This window comes from Sinohyriopsis cumingii, chromosome 7, assembly GCF_028554795.1.
Source record: "Sinohyriopsis cumingii isolate HCF-2022 chromosome 7, ASM2855479v2, whole genome shotgun sequence".
NCBI lineage: Eukaryota > Metazoa > Mollusca > Bivalvia > Unionida > Unionidae > Sinohyriopsis > Sinohyriopsis cumingii.
Genome location: NC_142967.1, coordinates 32,273,776 through 32,285,066, shown reverse-complemented (window position 1 = coordinate 32,285,066; position 11,291 = coordinate 32,273,776). Strand labels below are relative to the sequence as shown.

The 11,291-nt window shown below is 35.6% G+C and overlaps 1 protein-coding gene across 1 annotated transcript; it reads right to left on the bottom strand.

The window, feature by feature from the left end:
* Positions 1 to 581: 581 nt before the first annotated feature.
* On the bottom strand, positions 582 to 4,478 carry LOC149794979 (cytolytic toxin-beta-like). Its single transcript, XM_089964017.1, has 2 exons — positions 4,354 to 4,478; positions 582 to 3,890 (listed from the first exon to the last, which is right to left on the bottom strand). The coding sequence occupies exon 2, from the start codon at positions 3,885 to 3,887 to the stop codon at positions 2,265 to 2,267; it is 1,623 nt and encodes a 540-aa protein (XP_089820143.1). The 5' UTR covers positions 3,888 to 3,890; positions 4,354 to 4,478; the 3' UTR covers positions 582 to 2,264.
* Between the last annotated feature and the right edge of the window lie 6,813 nt (positions 4,479 to 11,291).

Sequence of the window (11,291 nt, the reverse complement as noted above, 5' to 3'; positions counted from 1 at the left end):
ACCCGTTCCTATACAACATATGTATACAACTGTAAGGTCAGCACAAACAATTATTGCGTTTCGATACAGTGTGAGTATAGATCTGACGATTAACCTGATCCATTACAGAGGCCAATTCTGACGATTAACCTGTCCCCATACAAAATATAGAAATCACTGAAGGTGAGTCTGGTGATGATTAATCCTTTCCATCACAATGCATATGAAAGGGTAAGGTCAGACCTGGCGTTTAACGTTAAGTGTAAAGCCAGGTCTAACTATGAACTCGTTCTCATATAGTCCAAGCTGATATTACAGTCATTGGATAGAGCTGCCAGTATTAAGTAGACACATTTTCTCTACGTCAAGATTAGATGCCCGATCAGTTAATAATTAGTGGCCTGATTCCTAACAATTAAGTAGTCATCTACTTGCCCTATATCTTCAGAACATTCTTACATTTGTTTTGCTGAATAATAATTTATACACCGTACAATTTCAGCCAGTCTTCGTTGGTAATTTTTTGTCCTACATTTTGTCCAAAGTAAATATAATTAGATCAAGCAACATTTCTCTAACAATGAAGACCACATTGACAAAAATTGTATTTTTACTTTATTGTTTAATTGAATATAACAATAATTTTTTATATAGATCCCGTGCAAAGCGTGCCTTAACTGCATATGATTTGATCAGTCTCTCTTCATTCAGTCACATACATCTAAATTGTGAAACGAAAAATAATTGTATACGTTGAATGTATTTGTTTTTGTATTTAATAAGTAATAAGCAATCAAAAGAATAAATTCAACATATTCGTTGATAAACGTCCTAAACTTTGAATAACATTTACAGCTGAATAATCTGACATTTAAAGTCTTTATTCCGCTTTAATTGGTTAAGTTAATATGTATCTTCTCCGTTTTGAGCAGATGGCGTCAGTCCCGTATATATTGTATTTCGTAACCTTTAAGAAATTCTCACACCGATTATGTTTCCCGAAAATATTTGATCAAGAGTTTGGCGGTTATTTTACATTGATAATATGTTGACTCTACATTCATTATATTTTATGTCACATACTTAAATATTTTAAAATGGTTAGTTTATCTCAACTGCTTTTATCCTTGTGTGTGTGTGTGTGTGTGTGTGTGTGTGTGTGTCATACAGAAATGAACGACACTTATTAAATAGGACATCAGTAATATTTTCATCACTTATTCCTTTAAGTGATTTAGCATTATTATCATGGTTATTACTGTGGTAGATACATTATACTTTAAAAGGTATTTTTGTAAATAGATAACATTGTTATGTTAATTACGTTATCGTTTAGAGGACGAGATATAAACAACTCGTTACATTTACATGGAATAATTGCAAAGAAAAACATTTGTGAAAGAATTTCGAAATCGTTAAACACACTTCAAAACCCTGGCCAATGTAAAAAAAATAATTAAAAAATCAGTGAATGGTAGTTCAATCAGTGTATAGGAATCATGTCTTTGATGCGTAATCTCAATACTTGGCTAATAATCGTCTGTCACGTTTTCAAATGTAGGTAATATAATTGTGTCTATAATCACCATTGTTTGATGAACCATTATTTAATGAATTATTATTCCATTACTGAGCTCAAAATAATTATGTATTTTGAGTCTGTATTAACAAAATGCAAATATTTTATTAATGCATATCTACAAACATGTTTTTCAGTAATTTATTAAACTTCCTATATATCGTGAAACAAATTAAATGAAAATGAGCTTATATTAAAACAAAATCAATAACAAAATAAGCTATATATCCTTCTACTCATTAGATGGTGTTATGAAACTTTCAGTCCACTAACTCAAGGTCATATAGGCTGCTTTTATTTCATTTCTTTAATTAGGCATGAATACCACTGTTTCTAATGTTGGCTACTCTGAACGCTAAGTATTACCTTTTTCATATCAATCAAAGTTATCTTCAAATGAATGAAGCAAAAAGTAAAATACAATGAAAATGCACACGGGATCAGGTAGTGACTCTATTTGCTACGTTTTAGCACATTTACATCAGAGTAGGTACAACAGATCACAATTATTATAATTCATTTAATATTTAGGAATCTCACAAATGGTAGAGTGCGAAAATAATCAAGCTTTAAGGTTGAATTATCAACGGCTGCTTTCTTATTTCACAACTGTTAACAATGTGTCATATAGTTCAAATTACTAGCAAGCAAACCAATATTATTAGCCGTTGCTGAATCGTCAAACACTGAAAGTCTAACAATTTAGCTACATCATCATATCAAAGTATGTGTCAGGATCAAACAGTTTACTTTCACCTGTTAAAGCGTTGTACTCGTTGATTGTTGGCTGTTCTTTCATTTCATAGGCCTTAAATACACATCTAAACTTTGCTGGAGTTCTGTCATTTTTCTTTGAGTCCGCTAAATTTACAAAAAGCTCGACATATTTCCTAATCTTGGACAGCCTTTCATTGTTCTCGTCCTCAAATGATAAGGTTTGTAACTTTTTCTTCCAACATGCCAATTTTTCTTCAGAGTCTGGATCGTAATTTTGCATTTCCTTTAGTAGGTCATCTTCTTCTATAATGATGGGTATCTCTAACACAACGACATTAAATCTGTCGAAAGGGACTAAAATATCGGTATCGTCTGAGTCGATGTAAATATGAATTTTATTTCCTCCAGCTTTTCCATCCTCCCTATTTGTATTATCAACACTGCGGTCATCTTCACGGCTGAATTTAATCATTTTTACCAGATCCTCCAAGAAGCGTACTTCTTTCTCCAGTTTTGATACATAAATACCGAGAATTTTAGTTGAAAATGGAGAATCTTCGTGCTTCGTAAGCACTTTCTGTATTTGTTCAGGTTCTGAAGCATCCTTCTCCATCTTAGGAGTACTCTGTATATCATTTAACTTCATGTGCAGCCAGATATTGTGTTTATTCAACATATCGGATAGTTGTTTAGCCTTTCGTCGCATTCTGGGTTCCTTTGTTGCAATATTTGATGTCTGTATTTCAGTGAGTGTTGCTTCAAAATTGTTGATATCATCAAATATTGATGTAACGGATCTCAGTACGGCATCTGTAATTTCGCTGCATACTTGAGGTGCAAATGTACATATAGAGGCCAGGGGTCGAAGATGAGCTGTCATAGGACAGTCTTTGTCTTTCACCAGCTCAGGGATTCTCTGGTGAATGTACATGGCATCTTTGAAAGAAATTGGGTTTAATGGGATCTGCACATTCCCGTGAATACTAACTGTTAACTTGTTTTCTATATTATCTTCCTTTGTATCAATCGATCCTGCGCCTTCTGTTTCCAATTTCCAAGCATCAATTTTACATTTAATGATTTCTTCTATTTCCAGCTTCTTTTCTTCACTCTCACATTCTGTCTCCAGAACCAAGGAGAATTCATATCCGTAAGTTATTCCTACAACAACATGTGTAGCCCCTGTTTTTTCAATCCATTCTTGATTGCGCGCAACTTTCTCCTTCGATAAGCAATTATCTAATAAGAATTCATCCTTTGTTATACCTGATCTATCAAGTGTTACCCTTGCTTGCGTCTTTGAAGGTTTAGTATAATTGTAATATCTGAGAGAGCTTTTAAGTTCTTGTATGTTTGCAAAGACGCTAACATTAAGATTGTCTGTAATACCGGCAGATCCTATCTTTGAGCCTAAAGGATCTCCTTTAGTTACTTTAGAACTTTGTGTGTCATACTCATGAACCTCTACATTTGCACTGCGCTCTTTTGTGTCTTTAAATTCACATAATGATATTGCTGGAATTATGTTGCCCTTGTTGGCATCATACAACGTACCAAGAGCAAAAGGACGTCCCCGAGCTGGTAGCTTTAAAAGCGTTTGCACCGTAGCCATAATCTGAAACAAAATTAATAACCAATTAAAAATTCCGACGAACTTTCTTGTAAGCATTGTTGTAATTAATGTCAACTCTCTCTCTCTCTCTCTATCTATCTATCTATCTATATCTATATCTATATATATATATATATATATATATATATATATATATATATATATATATATATATATATATATATATATATATATATATATATATATATATATATATATATATATATATATATATATATATATATATGTAGGTATAAATATATACATACACAGATCTATCTATCACTCTCTTTCTCTCTCTCTCCCTCTCTTTCTCTCTCTCTCACTATATATATATATATATATATATATATATATATATATATATATATATATATATATATACACACAGATAGAGAGAGAGAGAAGGTAGCAAAGAAACACAAAACTTATCTCTGTTGTTAAAACATTATCCAAAAATACTTACTTATATATAGGCTTCCTGGAGCAAGACCTCATTCAATAGTTTTTCCAAACCTTCGATTTAAATATTTGCAATATAGCATACAATGACAGGTGCAGGTAATATATATTTAGTCCTACTACATTTTGCCATATGACTGAGTGAGGACTGGGCGTTTTGTATTATTATACCTAGCAGACGAACCAAACCACTGATTGGCTGTGTCAGTGTTCTTATACATTTATTTTTCCAGGTAGGACAATTCGACAAAACCCAACTGTAGGTCTGGGCATTTATTGTAAATTGTATTGACTTTGGAGCTGTAATGAAATAGTACTTGTTCGACATCAAGCTATCTGATGAAACAATTTCTATTTTCTCTCTCTCTCTCTCTCTCTCTCTCTCTCTCTCTCTCTCTCAAACGTACCTTCACCTCACCTTGATTTAGAAATTTGTTCCAAGCTGCAGTCATTATATCAATGGAAGATTTTCTAACGCTAAAGTGTACATTGAAACTAACGATCCCTGTATGTTATTATGCCATCTACTTACAATAACTGTGAGGTTAAAACTGGGAATTTATTTTCACATAAACCCATTTCAAACATCATTTGTACTTTCAAATGACGATTTTACTTCAATTATAACCTTTACACAACTTGAGACGATAAATGAATCGATAAATCAACAATCCAAGTAGTTATACAATTGTAATAATCAAACCAAATCGTATGTAGCTAGTTTCTTTGCAGCCACAACGTAATCTAAAAAGTTATTTTGCGGAATTGATACTTAGCAGATAGAAATTCATACAAAGCAGTTTTATTTCTTCCTAAATTAAGTTTATTTTTATATAAATATCAATATGTACACCCTTGTATGTGGCTTTCAATATGCCTTCCTCATTATTTCATGAGAAAACAAAACAATTTGTGATTTTGTTCTCCGGTGTCTGAATGTGTCTCATTGTGTCTATAAGAAGTCAACAATAAATATTGTTTTCATCTCGTTCTCCTCCACCAAACATATCTAACTTCAAATTCGGTTGTGTTACTTATGCACGCTGCATCATTACTGATGCCTCTCCAGTTTCCTTTACCAGATTATGCGATGTGGTCAAGGGTGAGGGTACAAAATTTTTAATGTCTGCAAACCGTCCAGTGCCCACAAGGATAAAAATATGCTTCCAAATCTTGAACACCCAGTCGTCTATATTGGCGACTTCAACATTCATCATCCTGACTAGGGCTGCTCACACTCCGATGAAGACGGGGAACACTTGGTAGAGTGGGCAATAAACAATGACATTCTTCTGACCAACCACTCCATGCAACGTGGGACCTTTCATTATGTAAGATGGCAAAAGGACTACTCACCGGACCTCTGCTAGGTTAGCTCCGTTGGTGACGATCCTGAAGAAGTAAGCCAAACAGTTCTAGATGACTTCCCAGACAGTCAGCACAGACCAATACTTATCCATATTGGACTTCAGCTACCGGTTATACACAGCACTTCACAGCGGCGCAGGAACTTCCGTAAAGCAGATTGGACGAAGTACGCTGACATACTGGAGCTTAGCATAGTCACCATACCATCTCGCTACCACCCAATCAAGGAATCCTACGACCACTTCCAAAGAACCATATTCAGGACAGCCAATCAGTCTGTCCCTCGTGGTCGTCGTCCAGTTTATATACTCTGTATGGGTAAAGAGTGTCAGGTTCTTCTCAAGGAATATGAAACATTTGGACACCCAGACATAGCAGATCACCTGATCGATTCTCTGGACACTGTCAAGCGCACAAACTGAGAGGAAACTACATGATTACACAACTTTACGCACTCCAACCGGAAATGCTGGAGCTTAATTCGAAGACATGGCAGAGCTCATCAACCACTGATTCACGCTCACCCTGCTGTCAAGCCAAATAATGCAGCTGGACATTTATTACAAGAGGCAAAAGCTAAAGAAGAGAAACATCACCGACGTCAAGTACGAGATGAATAGCGACAATACTGCTGTTGGAAGCCATATGAACTAGATCAAAATACTCCTGTGGCATTTACAACAACATAACTTGAAGCGGTGTTATGCAGCATCAAATCAGGCAAAGCAACATGATATGACTCCATCGTGCTTGAGTTCCTGAAGCATCTAGGCCCAAATGCAAAATAATGGCTTGCTGCCATTTACACCCGGGTTGTTAGAGAAACGTGCATGAAGATTTTGTGGTACCAGGCAAAGATTATTGCAATACCAAAGCCTGGCAAAGATCCCAACAGTGCGGCGAGTTATTGGCCAATCTCATTCCTTTCAGTCTATTTTAAGGTACTGAAGCGCCTGATTCTACAAATCATTGGCATAGAGAATATCATAATAGTTGAGCAGGCAGGCTTCATGCATGGCCGTAGCACTTGCGGTCAAGTCCTTGCCCTGACTACATTTGTTGAAAACTGGCTTCAGAGGAATCTTAAAACTGGGGTTGTTTTCTTCTGGATCTAACCACGGCATATTATACGGTTTGGCATGCAGGGCTGCTGTTGAAAATATTTAGAGTATGGCCGCGCTTGATAGTTGAGACTATTGATTTGTTCATTTGCAACAGGCGCATCCCAGTTCACATCAGAGAGAGCTGCAGCTCATGCAGGCGTCAGCCTAATGGGCTCCCACAAGGGTCTGCTCTTACGCCAAGTTTGTACAATGTCTATATTAAAGACTTATATGTAACACAGTCGCGCAAAATGATGTATGCAGATGACATGCTCTCGAGACCTAAAGTCGCTCTTTTGCTGAGCTTCAGGGGACACTGAACAAGGACTTGAAGGATATGACGGACTTCTTCATAAGGTGGCGAATACAGCCAAGCACAACAAAGACAGTCTCCAGCGTCTTCCATCTTAACAATGGAAATGCGAACCGTAATCTTTGCATCTGACACCAACATACCTTGGTGTAACTCTGAATAGATCACTAACATTCTATAACCACCTGAAGAAAACTGCAGCAATTTAGCACTCGAAACAACCTACTACGCAAACTGGCTGGCTCAACGTGGGGCGCTAGAGCTCAGACACTCACGACACAAGCACTGGCCCTCTGTTATTAGACGGCTGAGTATTGCTTTCATGTCTGGGCTGGACCATCCCACACTAAGTTGATTGATGTTCAGCTCAACACAACAATGTACATAATCTCTGAAACACTACGTCCTACTCCTTTACCATGGCCGCCAGTACTCAGCAATATTCCTCCTCCACATCTGCGTCGGAAGGAAGCAACCACAAAAGTGTTTGCTAAAGAACAAAACCAGTGAGAAACTCCTACTGTACATGGACATCACCTCACATCTTTCAGTCCGCTTGACGTTGAGACGCCCAATATGGTTAATTTCAATTCTGGAGGATATGATAGCTGCTTCGACATGGAGTGTTTAGTGATCTTCAACAGATGTAAAACACTCTCTCGTAGCTGAGCCGTCTGTCTGCCCACCTGGCTTCAACCTTCCACGTCATCTGTCGACCACATTGAACTGCTTTCAGACAGGAATGGATCGTAGTGCAGTCAACATTGTCCGATGGGACCAGTCTTCTAACTCTTCATGTTGCTGTGGAGATCTTCAGACCATGTCACACATTGTGATTAACTGTCCACTGACAAAGTTCCCCGGTGGACTGCAGGCTCTGCATCTTGCTAATTATGACGTTGTTAAATGGCTGAGCACGCACTGCACACGATAATAATGATACTCCTTCTACTACTACTATTACTTCTACTACTACTACTACTACTACTACTAATAATAATAATAATAATATTTAGGATCATTATCAATAGAGGTATACATGTTTTACTTAATCTCAGTTTAGGAGGCTCATATTCTCAGATGGAAAGACCTGGTGAACATGATATTTGTCATGTTCTTGATTATAATTTTAATAATAGCCCTTGTCTTCTTGACAACTTATAATGTTCTAGAAATTAATGTTTGACCCTAATTCTGGCTTTATTAGTGTATCTAATTTTTATATATTATTTTTACCTCAAAACTTACGCCTTTAAATGTTGCGCATCATTTGAACTTCATAGTAAGTGTGAGAAAATTATTGTCAAAGCTTCAAATATTTTCTTATTGTCAAACGAAACAAAAAATTAAACATAATTAAATAAAGCCACCTTGATCCATGTTGTCTGGTGACAATGCGGTAGTATTTATAGCCTGGGTACTATCAATCATTACCGAATCACATGAAACATATGTCTATCAGGTTCAGTTCTTTCTTGACGGTATTAATATCTTGTCTTGCTTTTCAAAACTTATCTCATGATGGATTATTGACGGCTTAGATAAACATACCAAAAGGAAATGAAGAAAGGAGTCAATAGGAAATGTATTCATATGCAAATATGCATGCAGTAGGGATCCCAATATATTGAAGTTGGGATCTGTGGACGTCAAATACAGAATCATGGGCATACCAGGGATATGATCGAGAGGCTTTATTCAATCTATCATATAATAAACACTGAATAAGACTTTAATCCAGGGAAAATTCGCCACATTGTAATGGATATTGGAACTTGTTATTAAACGATCGAGATACAACTTGTAATATAATCCTGACACGTGCAAGCTTAAACATTTCCCAGCCAGTAGTTTGAGAACCCTTTGTATACTTTTAACGATGCATATGCATTTCTTTCCTGATCGAAGCATGCTATCACATGACAAAGTATTGACAGTCTTTGATAAAACTGCATTCCTCGGAAATCACATAAAGCAGCAACAATATTCTGCATAAAATTATGTTCTGCTCTAAACCGTAAAAGCTTGATATATGTGTACCTGAGGTTGCCGCAGCATACTTACTCAAATAGTTCAATAATTTCCAGCTAATTATGTAGTGATTCTTATAATAATATCTTTTACTAATAACGAACTTAATTTAAATTCCACTGGATGAACAATATTTTATTTTGGAGTGTTATACCTTCTTGGATCGCATACCTTATTTTTCAATGATACTTTAAGCATGCAATGTACAAACAACATGCTGATTTCCCTCAAGACTAACAGGCTGTACAAACTGACAAAGGGTGTGAACCATTCATGTATATAGGATCATTACAATTTCTCAACCACATTATTTCAAAAGACGTATTTAAACGCTCAGTATTAGTTATCTTATCGCTAAAACAGTTCTCTGCGTTACCCATAGTAAATATTTTAAGAAACAAATAAGTTCTTCATTGTTTAATTTGCAGAATAGTTTGAATTTTGGCTAGGATTTATACCTGCAATATAACCAAATTATTGGAGCAGAAAAAAAAAACTTGTCTCATATAGAGGCATACTGATATGATGCTTGTATTAATGTTACTTATGTGTAAGAAAGAGATAGTCAACTTCTATATTTCTCAACTTGTAAGAAATAATAACGAAATCGCTAATCACAATCTACACATTTTATGTTGACTTATATCATACAGATGTCAAGCAATGAGACGGAAACAAAGTCTAACTGTAAATAAGACCGGCCTTGAATCACATACAATGTAATCGTTCTGTTTACGAGTGATCAGAATCTGAATTACAATTTACAATCCTGTACCAAAATTAAGTACACAAACAATATATAGATAGTCATGGGAAACAGAGACAGGGATGGATTTTACATCCCTTTAAGAAGGTTGATAACTTCAGATACAACAAACACTTGCTCATAACATGGCTGTACCCCATCTGCAAAGAAATCAGTGTTATGAGGATGCATTAGAAAATACTAATGATAATAATAATAATAACAATAATAATAATAATGAGGACTTTGTATAGCGCCTAATCTTTAGAAGCTCTAAGCGCTTTGCAACATTACACAACACGTATAACATAAAAACATATATAATGATACAATTACAAAAAAACACCATGAGATTGGAAAAAATAAAAAAACATGCTGAAAATATTTAAGGTAGGAAACACTATTAGGTCTTTAAGTTTGTTCTTGCAGTCGAAATAAGTGAGTTTTAAGAGCATTCTTAAATGGGATCACTGTGTCTTTGTGTTTAAGTTCAGTGGGCAAGTCATATAACTGTGTCGGACTTATCGGCTAGCAGAACCTCCAAAAATCTGTATTTTTATTATATGCATAAGAGGGTGAACGGACCTTCTCCTGAACCGTCAGTTTTGAAAAGTAAAGCTTCTTACGTCAAACTGAAGCATCTAACTAAACCAAGAGTTTCTCTAATAGGGTTAGTTTTTTTTTTTGTTACTTTACATTTGTCGTTCGTGTTTGCCTAAATTTGTATGTGAGTTTGTTTACGCGCCGGACGTATTTGAGGTCGCACCCTCTCTGCTGCTGTAATGTGTGAGTAATTAAATCAACCAAAGAATTTATCAAGACCTATACGATATCGCGATCGAAGATCATGCAAATTTATTGTTATAAATCAGTGTGGAGCAGATGGTGCCTTTCAGAAGTAGGTTTTGAACTTAATGATGCTCATGTCACCTGAACACCAAGTTTGATGAATGTTCTCAGAGTATGTGTTTCAATTCCATTAAACACAACTAAAATATTACAGTTATCTCTGATCGCTTTAGGTATTTGTGTATATCGCTGAGTAACATAAATCACGTCTGTGTTTTATGCCTTCCCTCGAGAAAATATTTTAGCTGGATTTGATTGTTTGTCCAGCATTACATCAACGTATACTACTAGATTATTAAAAGATCCATCGAGGTCATTTCTAGATGGGGCTTCATCAATATCGGTGCTAAAATTAATAATATCATTACAACTTTCGTTCAACAATTTTGCATTTTCATTAAAATCTTTAAGTATATCGTAATATCTCTGTTCATCAACTGACGGAACTACCAAATACACCTTATCCTATTTGAGCCGTTTCATTATCAGATTAAGTAATAATTGTGTCTTACCAGACAGAAATGCACCAATGA

What these genes read in the sequence shown, in the direction of transcription:
- LOC149794979 (XM_089964017.1), bottom strand. Translation starts at nt 3,887, where the DNA reads ATGGCTACGGTGCAAACGCTTTTAAAGCTACCAGCTCGGGGACGTCCT.